The sequence below is a fragment of the Malania oleifera genome, chromosome 5 (genome assembly GCF_029873635.1).
Source record: "Malania oleifera isolate guangnan ecotype guangnan chromosome 5, ASM2987363v1, whole genome shotgun sequence".
In the NCBI taxonomy this organism is placed as follows: domain Eukaryota; kingdom Viridiplantae; phylum Streptophyta; class Magnoliopsida; order Santalales; family Ximeniaceae; genus Malania; species Malania oleifera.
Window position 1 is genome coordinate 54777188 of NC_080421.1, and position 25269 is coordinate 54802456.

The 25269-nt window shown below is 37.7% G+C and overlaps 1 protein-coding gene across 1 annotated transcript in view; it reads left to right on the plus strand.

Annotated features, from left to right (window-relative positions):
- The first annotated feature begins 294 nt into the window (after positions 1-294).
- Positions 295-25269, plus strand: part of LOC131156372 (uncharacterized) — an 80358-nt gene continuing 55383 nt past the window's right edge. Inside the window, exons 1-2 of the mRNA XM_058110003.1 lie at positions 295-888; positions 17112-17211. Of these exons, the coding sequence (XP_057965986.1) occupies positions 653-888; positions 17112-17211 (336 nt within the window). The 5' untranslated portion in view covers positions 295-652. The remainder of the gene's footprint in view (positions 889-17111; positions 17212-25269) is intronic.

Sequence of the window (25269 nt, forward strand, 5' to 3'; positions counted from 1 at the left end):
TTTCTTATTATGGAATCATAGAAAGTTACACTTTATTATTTGGTTTATAATTACATTAGAATTTTATATATAACTAATTGTAACTCACTATTATAACTATCCTATCCTATTACGAGTAAAATTATATCTAAAATTTTAAAAACTAAAAAACAAAATGACATTTTTATAATTGTTTAAAAAAATAAAGAATAAAAAGTAAAAAAACTTAAAACTTGTGTTCGCAGTCGGCAGAGGGAGAAGCGGAGAACGACGGCGGTATTTTCAAAATATCGGGGATGAGGGTGAGGCCAGAACTAGGAGCATGTAATTTGCGCATCTTTTTGGTTTCTAACCTCAAAGCTCGAACGATATCCGCTCCATTTCCGTGGGCTTAACGAGAGAGAGAGAGAGAGAGAGAGAGAGAGAGTTTCCTGATTTCTTCTCGAGGAGTAATCGCAAAAAGCTCTTCCCAAGAACGGAGAAAATATAGATAGATATACCCTTCTTAACAAGAATCTGCTCAAAATTGAAATTGCTCACCTCACTCTCCTTACCCCTAATTCCCCCCACTGTCCACTGATCTCTCTCTCTCTCTCTCTCTCTCTCTCTCTCATGTATGCTCGGTAGAGTCTAAGAGTAACGGGTTGTTTGGTGGCGGCGGGCAGTCTGTTTGATGGCGGCGAGTGTGAACCCGGGCGACGGCGGTTCGCCTTCTTCGTCCATGAATGGCGGAAGCCCAAACAACGGCGGTGGTTCGGGGGCGGGGCCGACTCCGACGCCGCCGCAGCAAGCGGCAGCTGACAATTCGAGCGGGCACACTCAGACGCAGGCCGTGTTGAGACACAACCCCGGTCTTTCCTCGGAGTGGACTCCGGATGAGCAGTCGACCTTGGATGAATTGCTTCTCAAGTCAGTCATTTCTTGTCTCTCTGATACATGTACTCGCATGTTCTTGTCTGTGTGTGTATGGAATCCTTGGTGAATTCTTTGCTTTCTTGCCAGCTTTTTAAAACCATCTAGGGATTTTATGGTTATTGTTCTGCATCTCGTTCTTTTGGTGCTTGGATGTGTCACAGAAATTGAAGTGCTGGACTTGTTGTGCATGAAAAACGTCTTATGAAAATTGAAGTGTTTTAATTATTATACAGTCATGTTTTGATAACATCTGCACTAGCTTATGGGGCGGTTTAATTGTGGCATTCAAATGGGATGACGGTTAAACCACATCCCTTGTGCTGCGAATTTATTAAATTTGCGTTTGAAGTTTTGAATCTAAATAAATGTTGTCGTAAAATAATATTTTTTATTCTTTTTAAAAAATTTTCAAGTGTAGTGATATACATGTATTGGAATTCTTTATGAACTATATATTAGCTAGCCTTCTTCACAGCCTTGCCTATTTCATTCGAAACTGAAAAAGCAATATAAACATGCTTGGTTATGATGTGGAAGCTGTGATCTCCTTGTGTAAAATTTTTGGAGCAAAGTTTTATTATTCTTACTATTATTATTATAATGTTGTTTGATAGAAGAAGAAACTTTATTAAAAGAAGAAAGAATATATGGGGAAGATAAGATGTCCTCCTGAACAAAACATGAGCAAAAGGGGAAAAAAATCAAATGCGACCTAGAAATAGAAAAAACCAAAGTAAAGCTAGCCAAGCCAGCCAACCTTGATGGGTATAAATATAAGAAGAACCCACCCTCCCAAAGCAACTGGGCAAAAAGATGCATGATGAAGCAAAAAATCAGGTCTCATATCATATTTATAGACAAATCCTGATCTCAAAAAGTATAAGCATTTCTATCTAATAATTAAACCTCAAGACAGCAAGAACAGCGACTAGTTTTCTTGCATCTTTACACCTCCCAAATCCTCTAAAATTAGTCAAGAAAAAATCCTCCAAAGAATGGGGTTCCATAAAGACCAAGTCAGAGAACAATGAAGAAAAATGTGAGCATGTGTCTCATCACTAGCATAGCACATCACACACACATTAGGAGCCTTAAGGACTTCTAAGCTGTAACAAATTTTTGGTCTTAGCCCTGTTAAGAATGACCATTCATAGGAAATCTTTATCCTTATAAGGGAACTTAGCGTTTTACAAACAATTGGCAAGAGGAAAATAATGCGAGAATTGGAACAAATGAGAAATTGAACAATTTACATGAAAAAGCGCTAGAAGAATCCAATTTCCAAACTTTGACATCCCTACACCCACAACCACAATAAAAATAATGAGATGACTACCACAGCAGTAGAAGTAAAGAGAGATCCTCCTCTTCTTATCATTAAGATTTGTATGAAAATGGAATTCACATGAAAAGGTTAGTATCAACAACCTAAATAAAGAGTTTGGTGTGTCATGAGTCACGACGTAAGAGTGAAGGGAAAGCAACTGAAAGACATTGCTCCTTAAGCTAACTAGACAACCAAAGTGTTGTTAGAATCTTACGATTCATGGTTTGAATCTTGCAATTCACATGTAAATTCCACACCAAATCGATTATGATCTTACTAGAGAATCAAAAAGCAATTGAATTGTTGTCAAACCTATTGATTCACCCCTTGAATCTAATGAATTGATCTGAATTTATTGATTCTAGATTTACATGTTTCTAAAGTCTAAACCTATTAGATCCAATCTGACCCAACTTGTTTAAAACCCCCAAAACATCTTTCCTTTTTTTATTAGTTTTTTTTTTAGTCACCATGTCAGTTTTGTGCTGAAGAAGATTAGGTCTTATACTTGGCAAAATTATTCTTCACTCTTGGAGGCATATATTGCTTTGCCATTGAAACGACACGGTTTAAAGAAAGGATACGCATGAATATGATTTTCTTGTTGTTGATGAAACAACAAAAGTTCAATTTTTATCATTTTTTTATTGATTCCTTCCCTTAACACCATAAAGTTATTATTATTGTTATTATTTTATAATTTTTTTGACTCAGTCCCCTTTTTATTTTTTAGACAAGGCATAGACATGAAATATGATTTTTCTATTGATGAATTTCATTGTATTTACTATTTTGTGTGTTTGTATGTCTACTACTATATGCATGTCATTTGGAAGCAATTTTGAAATTTTGTATTGAATCTTATGATTCGATTCAATTCTTGATTCTTGAAATTGGACTTTTAGTTCTCGATTTGACAACTATGCATCTACCCTTTAAATTTAGTGCAAGGTTAGAGAAGGGGGAACACCTATGAAATCAATTTGCATGTTTTTTCACACATAACTCGAACTCCAATTTTATGCCAAAGAGAATTAGTCGTCATAACCATTTACCCATGAATAATGTTTTTGGACATGAAAGAACCAAGACCCAAGACCCTCTCACTCTTTTGACCTCTGTATAATTCCCTATAGCAAAAGAAGTAAAGAAAATCCTTCTCTTTCTATGGTTAAAATATTTATGCAAATGGAAGTCCCATGGAAAAGGTTAATATTTGAAGTGTAAACAAAGAGTTGGATGTATCATGACACCTACTCTCTGCAAGCGTGGCAAAACTAGAAGTCACATTTGGACTCAAGTTAAGAGCACGTAGATAAAATGGTCAAAGCTTAAGGATTCAAGGAATTGTGGTATAAATTGTTCATCAAGAAACTTCTTGATATATCATGATTTTGTGGTGAATCGTTTTTGGGGCAACTATCGTTGGGTTTGCATATGTTTATGCTACTTATTTATTGTCAAGAATCCTTGTGCCAATGGCTTCACATGCAATGAACAATCTTGTTGGAGGGCTTTTATGGCACTATGCATCAAATTTATCCAAATAAGTGCTGATTATCTTCACAAGATTTCTCATTTTATGCCTTTTATTTAATTATTACAATTGCTTCTGCCTTTGTTAAAACTAGCGAATGGCCTCTTTATAAACGATATATGTAAGGAGAAGATTAAGAGTTAAGTTTGTCCCAACCTTCTCCATCTTTGATGAAGGAAAAAGATGACATCTCTCAGATACCTAGCCATCTTTATCATTATGAACAAACTTTCTCGCTGGTTTTCTGCACTACAAGCATTGCTTTGAGTGCAACAATCTTTCCTAACCTAAACCTCGAGCCAGAAACTTTCACACTAGAATCCCTTTCGGCTGCTTGTTTTATCTTTTCACACAACTACAAGAAAACTTTAGGTATTTAGCATTATTGTTGCATGTTATTGCTATGTTAGTAAATGTGTAAGTTAGTAAGGGTATTGTGGTTATTGCGATGTACTTGGTACATATTATAAATAAAGGGAGAGACCTATCCTTTGCATGTCCATCATCTTGAGCACCACAACCACAGTCAAACCAAAGACAAAAACCCTAAATCCTTTGCATGTCTACCATCTTAGGAGAATTACTAGGACCACGTAGGCTTGTAAACTAGCCAACAGCTGCTAGAAGACATAACAACCATCCGAACTTCCCTAGAAAACACCAAACCTCTTTGGATCTTGCAAAACCAACACAATAACAACCCACATACACTATTGATTTGCCAACCTTGAAATCCATCATTGGAGCTTTCCTTATGCGGTCAATCGAAGGTTGATAGTGCCAACCTCACATGTTGGCATATGAACAACCCTGTTTTTTAGCTTGAATTGATCCTATTGCTATTTTGTTTTTTTCCTATATAAACCATATTATTGAGGTTTTGGTGATGGATTTTTGTTCAAAGATCTTGCCTTTTTGTTGTTCATGTGCAGCACTCCAGGAATGATTGTGTGGGCTGTTTGTCATTGTTTTTTGAGTTCATTGGGCCTGAAATAGCGCTATGTTGTATTTATTATTTGTTCCACTTGTTTATCTTGTTTGTTGTGTTTGTGATTTGCTTCAATGGTCGAGGTTGTGTGTGTTGGTATGTAGTCCATGAATCCTAAAAATATCTTTTTCATTGTGTGTTTATGATTTTCTTTGGTTGAGGGTTTGTGGATGTAGGTCATAAATCCCAAAAATATTTTTCCTTTACCAACCACTTGTTCACCCAATGTACCAAAACTGTCTAGGAGTATTTAAGATTCCTATAGGCATCCCAATAAGCATTTTTTGCTTAGAAAGATAACCATTCGGCCTACATGTTATCCAATAATCTCTCCCTTTTGTCCTTGGGTCATTAATTTTGCTGCCATTGACCATGTGACACTTGTGCCCAACTTTTTTTTTTTTTGCCCTCTAATATATGGAAGACCTCCCTCGAATTATCCTATGGGTCTAGTGCAATAGTTAAGTGTATAGGAACATTAAATCCTATTGCCCCAATCTATCTTTGTAAGACTACATGGTTGCTAAATTGTTTCGTAATCTTCTTTTATGATTCTGTTGTTATTCAGGATTTGAAGACGAGGAAGATGATTTGTGTAGGATGTGAGGCTGGTGGACTTTACTACTTTGAGTTACTCCTCCTATTTCGTGCACTACTGCTGCACCACTTTAGATCCATTGTCGCCTTGGGTCATCCTTTGGACAAGTTAAAATAATTAGTTCCTACTTTGAGTTCTATGTCTAATCTTAAGTGTGGAAAGTACCATTGTGTTCTTTTTGCTTCTTGAGTCGATAAACAGGCGGTTAGCCCTTTTATGATAGTTCATTCATATGTTTGGGGTCCCAGTCGTGTCACGTTGAAGTTTGGGTTTTGATATTTTGTAACCTTTGTCAATGACTATGCTAGGATTACTTGGATCAATTTAATGAAATATTGTTTTGAGTTTTTAATAACTTTTATGACTTCTGTTGTACAACTTTGTCGTGGTAATGCTGAGGAGTACTTCAGTACCCAATTCACTACTCTATATGATTAACTTTGGTATGATTCATTAGTCATTTTGTGCCTACATTTCACAGCAAAATGGAGTAAGAATGGGGAAAAGCATGCATATTCTCAAAGTCACTTGCACCTTATTGTATATGAATGTTCCCAAAGTTTGTTGAACTAATGTGTGCTCAATTCTTACTCTTTTATCAATAAAATGCCATCCTCTGCCCTTGGTGGTAAAATATCCTATTCAGTTCTCTTCCCGAAGGTTCCTTTGTACTCACTTCCTCCTTGTATATTTAGTTGTGTGTCTTTTGTCCATTAGTTAAGTCAAAAAACAAATAAGTTTGATCCTCATCCTATCAAATGTATTTTTCGATGCTACCCCAGTTCCCAAAAGGGATATCGATGCTATATCCTTATGCTACTTTGATTATTTGTGTTTGATGTTACCTTGTTTGAGTCTACACCATGCTATTCTAATTCCTTGAGCGTTTTTGATTTTGATGAGTCTTTTCCTTTGCTTAGTGTCCTAGTTCCTAATCTATTATCTTTGCCAAGCACTTTAGCATCTTCACGGAGTCATTCTTGTTGTTTGGATCATCTTAATTTGCAGGTGCACACTCATGGGAGCAGAGCCTCCTCCAATTTCTACTTCTACACATTTTGTTTTCTTGCTTGATGATCCTACTTCCTACGATGTTGATCTTCTTGTTGTTGTATGGGAAGGTAAATTCACTTGCAGCCTACATCCAATCTCAAGTTTCGTTTGCCATGATTTCTTGTCATCTTAATATTTTTGTTTCCTTAGCACTATAATGAATATTGCTCTTTCCTCTTTCTAAGTTTGACTTTGAGGCCTTATCCCATTATGGGTGGAGGACTGCAATGGTTGATGAGATGCGTGTGTTACAGGATAATGACACTTTGGAACTAGTACCTTTTCCTGTTGATAAGTGTATGGTTGGTTGTTGCTAGGCGTATGCTATGAAGGTCAATTCAAATGGTTCTATGGCTAATTTGGATGATTGCAACACACTTTGTCTGGTTGCTTTTGTTGTTGTTGTTGTTGTACTCTGTCTGGTTGCCGAACTTGTCTTTTGTTCATCTCCTTAGCCACAACCTATCACTGGTCTCTCTATCTGTTAGATGTGAAGAATGCCGTCTTACATGGTGATCTTTAGGAGGAGCAACTGCCTGAGTTTGGTGTTCAGGGGGAGTCAAAATTAGTGTGTTGGCTCAAGAAATCCTTGAATGGTTTAAAGCAGTCTCCTAGGGCAAGATTTGGTCAATTTAGTGCCTTAGTATTTAAGTTTGATCTTTAGTGATGTGCAGTAGATCACTCTGTATTATTGCCATACTGCATTTGGGAGGATTTTGCTCATCGTGCATATGGATGATATTGTGATTACTAGTTGATGATCAATATATCTAGAGCTTGAAGCATTTTTTTTTATAGGGTATAGATTCGATTTCAAACCTTTAAAGCCTTTGAAATACTTCTTTTTTATAGAAGTATCTCCTGTATCGAACGTAATGGAGGAGTTTGTTATAGACCATTCAGATGAGACTAGGCTGTTGGGATCCAAACTAGTCAACACACTTGTGGATCATAATAGTAACTAGTGCTAGATATGGGCAATTTGTTGGCTCATCCTCGACAATACTAGAGACTTGTTGGAAAGTTGAATTATCTCACACTCGCTTGACTAGATATGTCTCTCACAACAAGTGTTGTGAGTCAATTTCTTGATTGTTTGAGCGCAACTCATTGAGAAGTAGTCATTTGTATCTTGAAATACCTTAAAGGTGCACCTAGGTGCGGTCTCTTACATTAGGATTAGGGTCACACCCATGTGATATATAAACGCAGATTGGGCTTGAGTTACCTTCTAACTGGATCCAAAGTCATGTACTATGTTTTTGTTGGGGGTAACTTGGTATCTTGGAAGAGTAAGAAACAAATTGTTGTGGCTAGTCGAGCATTGAGTAAGAGCATCGGGTCATGAACTTCACTTCATGGAAGAACTTGGTTTTCTAGATTCTTGGCCTATGTAGTCAATGTGTGATAATTAAGTTGATATACATATTGCCTCCAACCTAGTCTTGTTTAAATGGATGAAATATGTTGAAGTGATTGTCACTTTGTTCAAGAGAAACTTATGCAAAAGCTCATTATAACCACTGGTGAAGTTTGAACTCCAAGTTGTTGATTTATTCCCTAAATCCTTGGGGGTGCTCGTGTGAAATTCATTTATAGCAAGCTAGGAGCATATGATATTTATGCTCCGACTTAAAGGGGTGTGTCACTGTTACTTTAGTTATTTAGTATTATTGCTGTGTGTTATTGCTATGTTGGTAAGCAGCAGTTAGTAAGGGTGTTATGTTCATGTTATCTACTCGGCATAAATTATAAATCGAGGGAGAGACCTATTGTTGAGATTTGGTTTTCCAATTTACAAAATACTCTTAGAAAAGGTGTATTGGATATTTTTGGGTGGTAATCTTGTCACCTAGCATGGCAGGAAACAAACTAATATTGTTAAGATCCAATGTTGACACAAAATATTAAGCTATGGCTTCTATTGTGGTTAGTGATCTTGTGTGATTGAACTCTCTTATGCTTGAGATAAGATTTTTGGTAATGAAGCCCATATGTTTTGTGATCTAGCGACCTAATGTTTCATTAGAGGACAAAGCACGTTGATATTAGCTGTTATTTGTGAAGACACTGGTTGTGAAAAAATTGTAGATGAGTTGAGCAATGTTTTCATGAAGGCTTTATTTAAACCTTCCTTGTCTAATTGTTGTAACAAATTGGGGTCAGATGATGTCAATAGGTGACATGGAGTGTTAGAAAAGAATCTCCATGTCCTATTCTTAATTATATATAAAGAGGGGAGATCTTAAGCTGTACATAAGTTCTAGGGGCTGCCAACAAGGTCTTCTCCCTCCAATCTCTTCTTATCTTCTCTCTCTCTAAAGAGCTATATTTTCTTCATTGAAACTTCAATTTAATTTGGATTTGCAAAATTAGCTTTAAGCCCCAAAACTCCGTAAAAAACACAGCTAGAATATTATAGAAGGAAGACTATCATCACACAAAATTAGAACAATACTAGAACAGTAGTATCATGGCTGTAAATGCAAAACAACCACAACATCCTTTTCCACTACCATATTCTGAACATACGCTCTATTAACAACCCTCTTAATCTTCCCGCTCAAAACATCCAACAACCAGAATAAAAAAGAAAGACGACCACGGTCCCCCTTATCTCAATCCCTTAGAAGCCAAAAGCCAAGATCCCTTGTTTTAACCTTCTAGAAGCCGAAAACCAAGTCTCCAATAATGACTGAAAAAGGATGTGGTAGAAAGATGACCCTTGCTCTACTTGCTCTATCTTGCATCAAAACCTATATTAATTAAACTCTATTGAGAAAATTCCAACTTACCCTATCGTAGGCCTTTTCATAATTTCATTCAATTTGGTGATCCAAATAGATCAATGCTGGAGGGTGAGGGCGGCCTAATGGCTAAAGAAACCTTCCGGGGTCAAAGAAATAAAGAAAGCAGCATTTGGGATGAGCATGGATAAGGCTCTTGGGCCTAATGGGATTCACAACGGTCTTTTCTAGCTAAATTAGGAGATTTTGAAGGAGGTCATATCGAGATTCTTTGACGAGTTTCATCAAAAGTGAGATCTTTGAGAGTGAGGGACTTTAGACCTATTAATCTTGTCATGAGTCTTTACAAGATTCTCTCCAAGGTACTAGCCAAAAGACTTTGTGAGGTCTTAGTGGCTACATTTTATTAGAGATGGCAAATTTTAGACGTTGCGGTTGTGGCTAACATGGTAGTGGAGGAGGAGGGGGAGGAAGGGGCTTTTTTCGAGATGAAGTTCGAGAAATCTTATGCTAAGGTAATGTGTAAGAAAGGGTTTGGGGAGGTGGAGAAAATGGATCAAAGCTTGCCTGAGTTTGACAACTTTGTCAATTGTTGTCAATGGTCAACCTAGAGAGCAATTTAGAGCTGCTAGAGGGTGTAGGCAAGGGAATTCCTTGTAGCTTGGTGGTGGACACCTTGAGTATGATGCTCTTGCGAGCTCATAACTTAGGGGTGATTAGAGCCCTTTGCATGGGGAGGAATGAAGTGGAAGTCTCTCACCTCCAATTTGTGGATGATACCATGTTATTTCTTGTGGACAATAAATTTTGCATGGCCATCACTTTGCTCTATTTTTTTTTTAAGAAGATTTATGGATTAAAGGTTAATCTGTCAAAGAGTGGGTGGGTGAGGGGCTTGGCATTAGTTTGAGCATATAGGGAGTTGGAAAGATTCAAAACCTTGGTGGTTTGTCTCCCTCAAATGACCATTTTCTTATATTAGCCTCTCTTTTGGGGGCATTCCAAACTCTTGGCCTTTTTGGACTTGGTGATTTAGAGGGTGGGTAGAGATTGGAGGAGTGGAAGAGCGTGTATTTATCTTTTATAGGCCGCATCATGCTCATTATCCAACATCCCTATCTACTCTCTCTCTTTAGATTGCCTTTAAAGGTGGTCAGGGAACTTGAGAAGATTTCCTTTGATCAGGTTTAGGGGAGAGCAAAAGGGATCATTTGGTTTGTTTTTTTTTTGGTGGGGGATGGGGGAAGGGGGGGGGGGGTCGGAGGGTTGTGTGTGTTAAAAAATCCAAATTCGAAGGGTGATTGGGACTTGGTAACATGGTTTCCAAAAGCATCTCCCCAATTGGTAAATGGTTGTGGAGGTTTCCTTTGGAAGTAAGCTCCCTCTGGCACAAGGTGATTAGAAGTAAATATGGGCTCCATCGAACTAGGTGGGAGACTAGAGGAAGTGATTTATCTTTGATGCTTGTTGTTGGAAGTTTGTGTCCTAGGTTGTGTGTCAATTCTTTCCTATTACCTCATTTAAAGTGGCTAGTAGAAATTGAGTTTTTTTTTTTTTGGTGGGAGGATGCTTGAGTGGATGAGGTTTCTTTCTAGTTGAAAGTGCGTTGATTGTTCAAGCTTTCTTCTCTTTGCAGTGCACCTATAGGCTCATTCTTTTCTTCCAAGGGAGGTATCTCCCCTTTCTTAGGCATCCTAACAAAAGAGAGGTTGAAGAGCTTATCACATTTGTTATTGTATTGGACTATTTCCATTTCTTCCAATGAGGATGAAAGAGTTTGGGAGGTTTATTCCTCGGGGCTATTCTCTAAGTCTTTCTTTGCTCATCTCCTACTAGCACACCCCCTCTTCCCCAATCCCTTTCCGTTGGAGCCAAATCCTTTGGAAGGGTAAGGTTGCCTCGAAGATTTGGACCTTTACTTGGAAAGACTTAATACAAATGACTACAAATAAAAAGGCCCTACATGTATCTAAGTGCCAATATGTTCTTGATGTTTGGTGAGTCAATAAAACAAATGCCTATCATTACTTCATTTGAAGGTGGCATCTTATTTTTTGCATCTTGAAGAAGCATGAGTGGTGCCCTAAAATATCAGAGATCTCTTATTAGTGATTTAAGGGGCTTTTGTCCAAGAAGAAAGGGGGTGTTCTCTATGGAATGAGACAGCCTTTGTGGTCATTTGGACTTTTGGTTCAAAAGGAATTGAGGACTTTTAAGGGACACTAAACTACCCTACATCCATTATGGGATAGAGTGGTTATCTTGGCTTCTTTTTGGGTCCATTCTCTTTGCTTCTTTTGGAGTTTCACGCTGTTGGATCTTCAAAGCGATTGGAGGGCAGCTCCTATATAATCTTTCTTGGTCTTTTGATCTTTTGCTCATTTTTCCATGTGGACACCTTGTCCTCAGACTTCTGTACTTTGGTTTGCTTAAACTTTTTTCTTATTAAAAAAAAAATAATTAAGCGCTCATTTATTCCTCTTACAAGCTTCTTCAACAAGCTCATTGGTCATAGGGATAGCATCCAAAATTTGCCTACTTTCAGCAAAAGAAAATTGAGAACAAGAAATAATATTCCTTACCACCTCCCTACACTTATGAGCAACAACTTCTGCAATGATTTAATAAACACCCGCAGCAAGATTATATGGTCTAAAATCATTAATCCTAATTGAATGATCCTTTTTTTTTTAAATTTTTTGGATAGAAAAAGAAGAAATATCATATTATGAGAAATAATGTACAAGAAGGAGCCTAAGGAATCTTCTTTTTGAGGAAAATAAGAGAAAGAAGAAACGATTACAAGTAAAAGATGACAGCCAGCCAACATTTAAACCAAGAAACCCAACTAGAAATGGAAGAAGCTCAAGTTCAAGATGACATCTCATGAAACCTCTCCCTCCCTCTTTTTACCCTCATCAGAGTTTTTTGCTGTGGGATTGGAGACCATGAAGGAAGGAAACTGCAGAAAACTAGATTGAAAACCTTCTGTTTGAAACTGCGCAAAGTGGGGAAGAGTGAGTTTTTATTTGTGTTTAAGCATAGCCATAAGCAAAATTGTGGAGCAAGGTCGTGAAGGAAGGAGGAAACAGGTGTGTGGTCATTATGGGAATGTGATGCAGATCACAGTGCCTGCACCTTCATCTTCTACTGGTGATCCTCACCATTTAGGGGCAGTGGCAACTGCAGTGCCTCCATCAACGGTTTCAGCTGGGGTTACTAGGGCTCTTGAGATGGCTAGGGTTTCTCAAGAGTGGAAGAGAGGTTGATGAAGGTTAGATGGAGTGGGAGTGGATGTCTGGTGGTTGCCTTGGATTTGGGTCAGACAATGGGTTTGAATCTGGGCCAAATTTATAAACAAGTCCAAGACCAGGTTGTAATTGGTTCAGATATGGGTTAATATTGTAAATGAGGCCAAGACCAGGAGTGGGTTCGGATTTGGGTGGGTTTTGGGAAGGAAGGAAGATCAGTTGAGCCATTTAAGTTAACAAGTTAACAGGCCCAAATTCCTTGTACTAACTTTAGAGTTCAAGAGGCTTTAAAGTTGGCCTATGATCAGGGTGGAAGAACTCACGTGGGCAGAAGCTTCCTGTTAAAGGGCACAGTGAGAATCGAATCAGTAGTGGATTGCATTCTGAGGAGGTTCGTTCATCTGGGGTAAGCAAGAAAGTGAATGGATGTAATAAGGTTGAGGATATGAAGGTTTATCAGTGTTGGTTAGAGGAGTAGGAGGGACCAGTTAAGAAGGGATTTCCTGTTAATAATAGATGAAATCAAACCACCAGGGATGCAAATTTTTTGAAAAGACATTCTGCGAGGGATTTTTTTTGTTGAATAATCTTAATACTGCTCTCAGTCAGTCGTAGAGAAGACAGAGAAAAATCAGATTGAAAGGGAAAGCAATAGGGGTGACATTTCAGACAATGACAGTGAGTTTGCCTGTGATAGTGGATTATTGTTGGATGAATTCAATGATTAATTTGGTCATGATTCCATTTCTTCTGAATTTCTTATGGATCTTTCTTATGTGCCTCCTCCTCTGTTGGAAGGTTTGAAGGATGTTTCTATTTGAGGAGGGGGTTTGGGTCATGCTTTGATAATGAGTAACGGAATTCTCACTACCCCTGTGGAGGAGGTTTTTGGGCTGGATCTAGAAGCTCAAAATTTATTGGATAAGATGAATCTGGGCTTGGTTGATCCTGGAGGTAATGAAGTTTGTTTGGATGGTGCTAAAAGAAAATTGAAGAAAGGTCAGTGGGAATTGGTCATGGGTTCGAGGCGTGGAAACAGCCTTTTGCAAAAATGCAAGGTAAGGCTGCATACTATAGACCCATTGTGGTCCGCCCCTTCCCTGGACCCCGCATATGCTGGTGCTTTGTGCACTGGGCTGCCTTTTTTTTTTTTTGGGTCAATTATGATAGGAAGGGCTTGACGAGGGGTTTTCTTATTTAGTGCTTTGTTAGGTTTAGAGTTGGTTTTATTTTATTTTATTTTTTTCTTTTCTAGCTTTGAGGATATTTTATCCTCCCCTGAACTGTATTCTCTCTCTTCTTTCTCTTAATAAATTTCTTTTGCTATCCAAAAAAAAAGAAAAAGAAAGATCACAGCGTAGGCATCTCCTTTAAATCTGAAAAATAGTCATCCTTTAAAACAACCAGCTGCAGCAAGCCAGAGTGAAGTCAATAATGAATCCTATTCCAGAGCATAGAACAAATACCCCACAAATGGATATTTGGTCCCATCTTCATAAGTTATGCAATATGGAATAAAACATGTGCCTTGAGCCAATCAAAATTAATGGTACGTAAGATGGTAGACAAATGTGGAACAAAATATCTAAGTTGTGTGATTGCAAATAAAGATCTCTGTAAAATAATGGCAACCATGCATTGATTGTGCATGAGTTATGTTGACGTCTATTAGAAGCAATAGCTTCATGAGCTTTGTTGATGTGTTCTTCTAGTGTCTCTAATTTGTAAGCTTATGTTATATGACATTAACCTTATGTTGTTTACTTGTATGGAGTGTATGGGTTTCATGAGAACTATATATAACATCGATTCAAATATCAAATTTGATTTGTGTCTTTGGATGAAAAAAAATATGATTTTTGTATATGGTAATTTATCAAAATGTACGTAAAATTCAAATTCAAAAGTAAAACCAAATTTGAAATACAAGATAAGCATATGTTTGGATATAAACTTGATTTGAAATTTGAATTTCAAATTATTAATTTTAAATCTTTTATTTTTAAAAAGTGGGAACCTTTAATTTTAATTTTAATATTTTTTAAAAAGTGATTAATTCCCAATAAAGGGGAAGGGAAGGGAAGGGAAGAGGAGAGAAAAGAAAAGAAAATAAAAGAAAGAAAAGAAATTGTTTTTCTCCACATATTATTCACATAGAAAGAAGAAAAGAGAAGAAGTGGAGAGAAAGGGAGGAAGAATAGGCTCACTTCAACCTGGTAAAGATATGGGCATTCTGTTCGAATCAAACATCCCACAAGACAGCAGAATAACCCAGACCCCCATAAGGCCGAGGCATCCATACCTCTCCATATACCTGTAAAGTTAATTGGTAACAAATCCTCCATGGGTTCAGAACAAACCCCACTCTCTCTAAGCAATTCTAAAAGCTTATTCCAAACCCTCCAAGAGAAAGGGCAATGCCACAAAAAAAAAGGAGGAAGAGATGCCGATTCGAATTTTCAAAACACAGATTACACACATCCAAAGGCTAAGCCCTAGAAGACTTCCTACTCTGCAACAAATTGTTGGTGCTGACTCTATCAAGAAACACGAACAAATGAAAACCTTAATCTTGGAGGTGACTTTGGCCTCACAAATACCATGATGAAGTGCAAAGGACGTTTTTTTTCAACATCCCACCTATTGGAAGGCGGATAACCCTCCAATAAAGACAACAAAGAAGAAAGATCCTGAACCCCTCTATCATTGAGAGGCGAATGAAAATGGAAATTCCAAGTATAATTGTCCCATCAGAAATCAGAAAGGAAGATATAGTCCATTATGCTGCAAGGAAAGATGATATAGACGAGGAAAAGAAATGAAAAGCGTAGAATCTGCGCCGGTGAGGGGAGGTCTAAATGAGAGGAACTTGATGAGCTTTCTATCCTACTTATCTCTTTGAATCAATTTGTTCTGATCAATAGGAAAGACTCAAGGGCTTTGGAGTGCAACTCTTCAAGCCTCTTTTCCACTAAATGTTTCTTCCTACACCTCCTTAAATCTCCTTCCCCCAGCCTCTTCCCTTGGAGCCACATCATTTAGAAGGCTAAGGTTCCTTTCTAGGTTCGAACTTTCATCTGGATGGTGATTCTGAACAGGATTAACACGCACAATTTGTTACAGATTAGAAAGCCTTCAACCCTAACACGCGCGTGATGTGCCACAAGTCCTTTGAAATGAATGCTCACACCTCTTCCTTCATTGCAAGGTGGCATCTCATCTTTGGAGTGCTTCTTTTTGCTTTTGGTGAAGCTTGGTGTCTCTGCAGGTGATGGGCAATTTCCTATTGGTGAGATTTTGGGGTTCAAGCAAGAGCAGTTCTTTGGCGCAACGTGGTTTTTGCTGTTTTGTGGACTCTATGGATTGAAAAAAGGAATGGAAAATTTTCAAGGATCGAACTATCTTTATTTACTTGCTGTGGCATAGAGCAGAGTATCAACCTTTTTTCGGGTTGTGCTGTTGCCTGACCTGGTTAGGGATTGGAAGGCAGCATTATTATCTCTGTTTGTTTTCTTTTGTTACTTTTTTTATTTGTAGGGCTCCTTGTTTTGCCCTCTATTGTGCCCCTTCTGGATAGCTGTTAATGCAATTTTTATTATCCAAAAAGAAAAGAAAAACAATAGCATAAAAATTGATTGATCCCACCTGAATGATCCTTCTTAGGAACTAATGTAATAAAAGTTGAAACCTTATTCCTTGGGATCCTTCCATTAGCATAAAACTCCTGAAATTTCACATATCAATGATGCTGAAAGAAAGAAAAATTGAAACCATATGCTAGGAGCTTTCTATCTGTCATACCAAAAACCACTCTAGTGGATAGCAGAAATAGGACAACAATCCAACTGCTCAATCATAGGTTGATACAAAGGTTCCTCATAATAGTGGTTCGTATAAAACCTTGTGATCTCTTCCACAATGGCATCCTGAGGTTTTCAATTCTCTAGTCACATTCCTCCTTTGTCTATCATTTACTATTCCTATGAAAAAAATTGTGCTACAATTCCTCTCTGTATCTCTTTTAAAATTTTCATTTACTTTTATTATCATTGACTTCTTCTTCTTCTTATTGGTTTTGTGGGTGGAGCAGGGACACTTGATTTCAAATATTCCTCCTGTGCTTGATGGTCAAATATCTCCCAGTAATGTTGAAATGAAATTGGTTGTAAGAGCTATCCACACTGGACAAGAAAAATAAGTATATTTAACTTTTTCGTGTCTTAAGATGAACAAATATATCCTTGGCAGATGAACCAGGCAAATGAAAAAATATGCTCTCAAGATATGTTTAATTTAAAGGATTACTATAATTATTATTATAATATTATTCTGCTAATTGCCTTGCGTATGAGTGATGATAAAATTAGGGTTGCTGCCAGTGAATTGATTTAAGCTCTTCTTAGCCATTTTATCTTTTCTTAATACAATGAGGCACCACCACCATACCTTTTTTACGTCTAATTTATGTTAAACATACAGTTTCTTTTTCTCCACTGATCTAGATTTGGGGATCATCTCCTCAGTAACTTATATTTAATTTTTGCTAAATGCATCTCTGCTTCATATTTCATTAGTAGTGTATTTAACTGTATTAGTTATTACCTTATTTCTTGTTTTATTTGCTTGTTTCTTATTTTTTCATTTAATGTTTGTTTCTTCTTTTTCCATTTTATGTATGAATATGTGTAAATGATATGTTGATATAACTTTTTGCAGGCATGCATCTGACTCGATCATAGTTCGGTATGCAAAGATTGCATTGCGGTTGAAGGATAAGACAGTTAGAGATGTCGCACTGCGTTGTAGATGGATGACTGTATGTGTTCCATAAGCTATTGCATGATTTCTTTTTGCTGGTATTTTTATTGAAAATATGTTATTGAGTATTTTCTGGCATACTAATTGTTGACAATATTTTTTTTAGATAAACAAAGAATTTTATTCAGAAGGAAAAAAGATACTACAAAGTGAACAAACTGTCCTAATAAACATGAAAAATACAGTAGACAAGCCATAATAGGGAAGCAAAGCCCTCCAATCTCTTTCCAACTCTATTGGTGACAGTCCTTAAAATGCACTGGATAAAAAACACTGCATCAAGAGTGGCCAACAAAGCAAACTTCCAAAGAAGCTTCCTCCTTTTATGCCAGCCAAAAGCCATAAACTATTGAACGAAAGGCCTCTAAAAGAAGGGCACACCCAACTATCATCAAGAATACCAAACCATTCTGGAAACAAAGGACATTCCGAGAGAAGGCATTATTTGGCCCTCTTATCTGCAAAATATCATAAGCGTTGGTCTGATAAAGAACCACAAACCAAGCAAAAGTCTTGATTTTCAAAGGGGTCGTAGGTTTCCAAATAAAGGAGTACAAAAGGAAATGATCAACACGGTTACGAGGGTTTAAATGAAGGAAAATACATTTGTAGGGAAAAAAAATCCCTGTAAAATCCAAGGTCCAAACCCTTCTATACAATATTTGAGAGGGACAAGCTAAATTTAGAAATCGAGATTAAAATGGGTTAAGGAAGGGGATTGTAAATGTATATTTTTCCATCAAGTGGCTAATGGAAGGAGGAAGAGTTTTCTTAATGAGTTGGAGTTGGATTCTAGCTTTGCAGTAAGGGAGGGATAAGAGGCAAGTAGGTGAGGAGATTAGCGGATTCTAGAATGTATTTGGTGGAAATTCAGGATAGGCTTATTAGAGGTGTTTCATTGAGTCTCATTGAGGAGGTGAAAGCTGCGTGGTTACATAGATCTTTTGATGTAGAGTAAGCTGTTATATTTGTTATATATTATTGTCCCACAACCTAAGAGCTTAAGCTTTTAGGTTAAGTGGTAACCTAACATGGTATTAGGGCTTGTGGGGGTGGGGGTGGGGGTTGGGCTTGGGGTAGCCACATTGTGGATGCCATTTTGACTGCTAATGGCGTTGTGGTGTATATTCAAGGGAGAAAGAAGATGAGGCTAATCTTTAAGTTGGATGTTGAGAAATATTACGACAGAGTTAGTTGGAATTTCTTGAATGAGATTTTTGCGAGGGGTGGAGAGAGATGGCGTCATTGGATGAGGGTTGTATGTCTAATGTGTGCTTGTATGTTTTAGTGAATGGTGAGCTTAAACTGTGATTTAGTGCCGTGAGGGTATTAGACAAGGTGACCCTCTCTCCCCAATTCTGTTTGTGTTAGTGACTGATGTTTTGAGTAGGAGAGAGTTTCTAATAAAATTGACATCTACTGCACCACCCAGTTCGGAGTACAAATCCAAACAAATTGACCCATTCATCAATGAAAATATTACGTTTATATGATTCTGTAGGATGGATTTATGTTGTTTATTAATCAAGTCCATACTGATCCAAGTTTAAGCTTCTTCAGTTCGTCAGCTTGAGTTTTAAACATGCAAATAATCACCAAGCTTAAAACGAGCAGCAATGGGTTTCTTTCTGTTCCATCTTCCAACACTTCTCTTCTTCTATGATCATCATTCGTCTTTTCTGGTCTTGTCTCATCCATTGATATTTCCTGAACCTTTTGATCATTATTCTTGGGTTTTCTATTTTTTTTTCTTCTCATTTTTCATTCTGATCTTCCGAATCTTCTTCTTTGTTTTATACTGTTGAAGTAGAACTGAGGTTCTCATGGTTTTTCACTTGTCTTTCAAGGTGGAAAGTAAAATTTTTAATTTTGATATATTGGAGAAAGGTTTGATTTGTATAACTGAGTTTGTGGGTAGCGATTTACCTTATGGTGCTGAGAAATGATGTTTTTCAGTGATTTTTCACTCAATTTAAGGATTTTTGGCCAGGGATTTGTGGTTTGGATAAGAATATTGGTGGTTTACTACGTAGAGTGGGAAGAGGCTTCATTCCTCTAAAGCTACTTTTGAACATGTGAAGATTTTTGTGCTGGGAAAATTACAGAGAAGGGGGTTTTGGTTGTTCCCTTTGCTTTCTAAAGGGTTCTCAAGTAAATGGATGATGGAAGCTCTTTTGTGCTTTGAAGGTTTTTGTCGGTCATGAAGAGAGATTTTCGGGGGATGCAGGAATGATCTTTGGTGGTGCCAATTGGGGTTCTACAAATTTGCAAAGAATCGAGGAAAATGGGAGTGTTATGGCACTGAGAATGCTGAGTACTTCTTTTGCTGAAGCTCTTTGATCTGCTCCAACAAAGGATGCCACACCCGACAAGGGTTTGATTTGGAAATTACAGGTTTCAGAATGTGAATATTCTGGGATATTCTTAGATGATTGTAGAGGATTTGGTTCAAAATCACAGGTATCAAAATGCAAATAATATGGGATCTTCTTCGATGATCAGGGAGGATTTGGTTCAAAATTGCAGGTACCAGATTGCGAACAATCTGGGTGTTTGGTGACAGGTGAGGGGTTTGTTCATGATCGAGGACACCGATTTGCGAGTTTGAGGGGTTTTATTCATTCATTGGTCAAAATGGTGGGAAGGATTATCTTTGGTGACATATGAGGGGTTTGTTCATCATTGAGGGCACTAGTTTGCGAGTTTGAGGGGTTTTTGTTCGATCATTGGGCAAAATGGTGGGAAGGGGGAGTTTTCTGGCATAATGAGCCCAATGAGTTTATAAAGGTGGCTATGGTAAATCAGTTTGGAGCAAGTGCTAGTGAAAGAGGAGCAATAAAATTTGGGTTTGTGGTTAAACAAAAAATAATCTTGATGGACCTACCAAGATATTCGGAAAAACTTATTAGGTTTGGTATGGTTCATTCTATTGCTGAAACAGCATAGCACTTCTTTGATCAAAATATGAGTACTGTAGGAGAAAACAGTGAGGTTGGGATGATGATTTACAAGGGATTGTGGAAGTTTTTTTTTTTTGTTTATAAAAGAAGATATCATTAATTGATAAAGAATTTACAAGAGGGAGAATGAGATATCTCTTGAGACAAACTGAGACACTCCAAGACTAACAAGTAAAAAGACACAAGAAAAAAGAGATTATCAAGCCAGCATATTCCTCCAATCCCTCTGAAACTCCTGGAAGCTTGCCTCTTTAAAAAATCCCTAACCGACACCTACCACAGAGAGGCCAAGTACTTATTTTTTTCCCGAACCAGCATCTGGTTAAGTTTTTTCCCAGAAATTATCTGAGTATAACGTTCCATCCATACACCCCATAAGACTGCGAAAAAGCCACACTTCCGTAAAGTTGCCCTATCCTTCCTTATATCAAAACCTGTGAGGCGATATTTCTAGAAAATCTTCCACCAAGGAACGACAAACCCAGCTTTCTCCCATAACACCAAAAAGCATATTCCATATACTCCAAGCAAATTCACATTGCAAAAGAAAATGAGAAGCTGTCTCAGAGTTCTTGTAAGTTGTAACAGAGCACACATACATAGAGAGAGAGAGCCTTCATAGGTCTCCTAATTTGCAACAAGTTATTAGTATTTATCTTATTAAGAACAACCAACCAAGTGAAAGCCTTTATTTTAGGGGGAACCTTAGCCTTCCAAATAGTAGAGTATAGTGGGAAAGAAGAGTTGGAACGAATCAAAAATTCGAAAAAAAGATTTGCAAGAAAACACTCTTGACTGGTCCAAAGACCAAGAACGAAAGTCCCTCCTTGAAGAAAGGTTGCGCCCACTCAATCAAGATAACAAAGATGACAATTCCATCATCACCCTATTGTTAAGAGGTCTCCCAAAATGAAGATTCCAGGAAACCAAAGGACTGCTCAATTCACGAACAAAAAAGGAAATGGCTTTATTTTGCTCAGAACTTAGATGAGAGATATGCGGTAAAGAAGTGGAAAATGAAAATTATTTCCATAACTGGACGGATCCAAAAAAATTTATAAAAATTCCTAAGATACTATGCTTAAAAAAAAACCAAACTCAATGAATTAACTTAGAAAAATGCAATTAATTAGCACAAAAAATCTATTAATCATCCATGGGTACTAATGTTACTTTGCTCCTCAATTGCATTCAACTTAATTGTGTCTAATGTACAAAAACAACAATTAAGTTGAATGCAATTGAGGAGCAAAGTAACATTAATACCCATGGATGATTAATAGATTTTTTGTGCTAATTAATTGCATTTTTCTAAGTTAATTCATTGAGTTTGGTTCCTTTTTTAAGCATAGTATCTTAGGAATTTTTATAAATTTTTTGGATCCTCCACTCAATAAAGATAACAAAGATGACAATTCCATCATCACCCTATTGTTAAGAGGTCTCCTAAAATGAAGATTCCAGGAAACCAAAGGACTGCTCAATTCATGAACAAAAAAAGAAATGGCTTTATTTTGCTCAAAACTTAGATGAGAGATATGAGGTAAAGAAGTGGAAAATGGTGCATTTCCCAGCCAAGGGTCTTTCCAAAACAAATATGAGAACCCCTCCCCACTTCAAGTTTAGTGTGAAGAGTGAAAAAAGGATAGATATGAGGAATGGACCTCCACAGGCTCCCCAAAGAGCATCTTAATTTAGCATTGGTATCCCACCCATTCTCATCCATCCCAAACTTACTTCTTATTACTTTATGTCAGAGGGACGAATCTTCTAGAGGGAAGCGCCATAGTCATTTAGCTAGAAGAGCAGTGTTTTTAGACACCATCTTACCTGGACCCAAGCCCCCTTCCTTTTTAGATCTACACAAACCCCATCCCAACTCACTAGATGGTCCCTATGACTCCCTAGTTAAACCATAAGAACTCTCTCATAATCCTTTCAAGCTTGCTAGCAATCCCCATCGGAATCTTAGAAATTGACAGGAAATATAACGGGATGATAGCAAGACAAGCTTGAAACAAATTAATTCTACCCCCATGAGAAAAGAGGGCTCCCTTTCAACCATCTAATCTTTTTGTCGCCCTTTCTGCTACTGGGTTCCAAAAATCTGTGACTTTCGGGTTACCTTCCAAAGGGACACCTAAGTAAGTCAAAGGCTAATAGAAGATACCACACCCCACTTCGTTAGCTTGCTCCTTAACACGCTTGACTGGCACATTCATAGTTGCTAAACCACTTTTCCCCATATTAATTTTAAGCCTGGACACCCTCTTGAAAATATAAAGAATACCCAAGATACTCCTAAAAGAAAGATTGTGATCATCTAAAAAGAAGATGGTGTCATCAGCAAACTGGAGATGAGAAAACCACCACACCCTCTCTACCCACTTCTTGGCCCCTAACCAAACCCCGCTCCACTGCCCTATCCTCCATCCTACTCAAAACATTAGCTACAAGGACAAACAAAAAAGGGGATAAAGGGTCGCTTTGTCTAATACCACTCGATGCACCAAATGGTCCAAACCAAACCATTCACAATTACTAAAAACCACACATTAGACAAACAACCCCTGATCCAGCAACGCCAATGCACACCAAAACCCTTTCTCGTAAAAACTCTATCCAAGAAACTCCAACCCACTCTATCATAGGTTTTCTCAAAATCTAGTTTAAGAACAAAACCCCTCTTCTTATTCCTACAAAAATCCTCCACCACCTCATTGGCAACTAAAATAGCATCCACTATCTGCCTCCTCCCTCCCATAAATGCACTTTAAGCGCTAGAGATGGTATCAAAAAGCACCACACTCAACATTTTAGCTAAGACTTTAGTAATAATCTTATACACAGTAGAGATAAGATTAATAGATCTAAAATCCTCCACTTTAATAGAATTAGAATTCTTCGGCACCAAGGCTGTAAAGGAGGAATTAAGGCGCCTTATTTCCTGAAAGATCACCTATACTAGCTTCTTTTTTTAGGGAAACTCTTCTAACCTCCTCACTATTCATAAGGTTACAATCCTATTCCTTCCTATCTAGAGAAATTAACTCACTCAAGATGTTCGATTCTCTAATTTTGACATCACCAAACACCTCCTTATTCCAAACTTTCAACTTCTCCTCTTCTCCAATAGGTGTTTCAACTTCTCATGAATCAGATTCCTCCCCAACCCCTTTCCAATTCCTCTCCCCAAGAGTCCCTAACCAAAGGCTTGAAGGATGCATGAACCACCCACATGTTCCCAAATCTAAAAGGTGTAGGACCCCAAGATACCTTTCTTGATTCCAACAGGAATGGAAAATGGTCAGATGTAGTATTACGAAGCACACAATGAGAAAGGTTAGGAAATTCATCCTCCCGTTTGCTGCAAAACAAAAACCTATCCAGTCTACTAGCCGCTGCTCTAGCCCCCCACCCCCCCCTAAGTGGAGCATTCCCCAAGGAGTATCTCTTAAACCACAATCCCTGGTAAGCAAAAAAAATTCTGCATGCTAGCTGTTACTGTACGACCCCTTATCTTCTCACTGGGAAATCTCATTGCAGGAAAATAACCTCTCACGATCCACCTATGGGAGCAAAATCCAAAAACATAATATAGCCCCTCCCAAAAAGAACTCCTAAGAGTTGGTCTAGTGGGCCCATACACAGAGGATACCCACCACTGACCCTGCCCTCTCACTTCAAATAACATAGAAAGGGAGAAAAAATCCAACAAAGTATCCAATTTGGAAATAGTTTGAGAGTCCCACATAACTAGAATGCCACCTGAAGCATCATGCGAGGGTAAAAATTCCCACTTCCTACTGCAACCCCCTCAAAAACTCCTAACAATCCCCTCCATCAACCTCTTCAAGTTTAGTCTCCTAGATAAGGACAATAGCTGGTGAGTATTTGTTCAAGACTTCCCTTATCAAACTGCTATTCCTAAAGCTCCCTAGACTTCTTAACATTCCAACTAACAAGCTTTATAATTTAACTCAAAAGGGCAATGAAGGTTATGTAAGAGAATAAATTGTGCAACTCACATATGATTATTCCTGTGCATAAAGCCATTTCTTCTCTTTTATGTTCTCTGGATGGCCCTAAGAAACAAAATGGTGAGCAACATGAAGTTTTATCATTGAAAGAGGATGAGGTTGGGAAGGAAAGCTTTTATGAGTCTAATGATGATTTGGAGAGCTTATTTGAGTTTGATAAGGGTTTATTGTTGGATTAGTTGATGGCAGAACAAGGGAGAGGTGACGATTTTTTGAGCTATTCACCAAATAAGTTACAACTTGAGATTTCATTTGTCACTCCTGAGGTACCATGTGATAATACAATGGACTTAAGTGATTGTTTCTTTTATGTATAGCATGAGGTGGGTGTGAAGCTTGTGAAGGGACCTTTAAAGATGCTTAGGTTAGTGTTGACTAGTTGAATAGGTCAAATAATTATATAGAAAATTTAGTCGAAGAGGGGGGTTTTACCTATCATTTCTTCTTGTGATTGTCTTCCTGTTCAAATCATTAATGAGTCTGCTCTCATTGTTGAGTGTGTTAAGGCTGAGAATGACCTTTTCTTGGAAAATCAAGGGGTTCCACTTCCCAAAATGTATATTACCCATTCCTTGTTTGTTAAAAATTCTATTCTTAATGCTTTGTGCTAAAAGGATACATCTTATAAGCGAAGGGTTGTGACCATTTACTCATTATGGGATAAGAGAGACAACCGGGGTCTTTAAAAACTCCTCGAGGGGATGGGAATGAAGATGGTGAACTTTTTAGGAAAATAAATGAGAGAAGTAGTTTCTCCTAAGAACTATGAGAGGAAAGAAAAGAATGTGCAAAAAGCATTGAATAAGTTAGCTACACTGGTGAATTATGGAGAGGGTTGGGGTAGAGTAAGGGCCAAGGGCCCGCCGGGGGGGGGGGGTGCTTAAATTATGAAGATCATTAGTTGGAATGTTAGGGACTATATTCCTAATCTAGAAATGAACTTCTTAATTCATGTGTATGTGCGTGTCTACATTTCATTTCTTTACCTTTTTGAGTTTGTTAGAAACATGATTTTTAAGTTGAATCAGGAGATTTTTTACATCAAAAACAAAAATT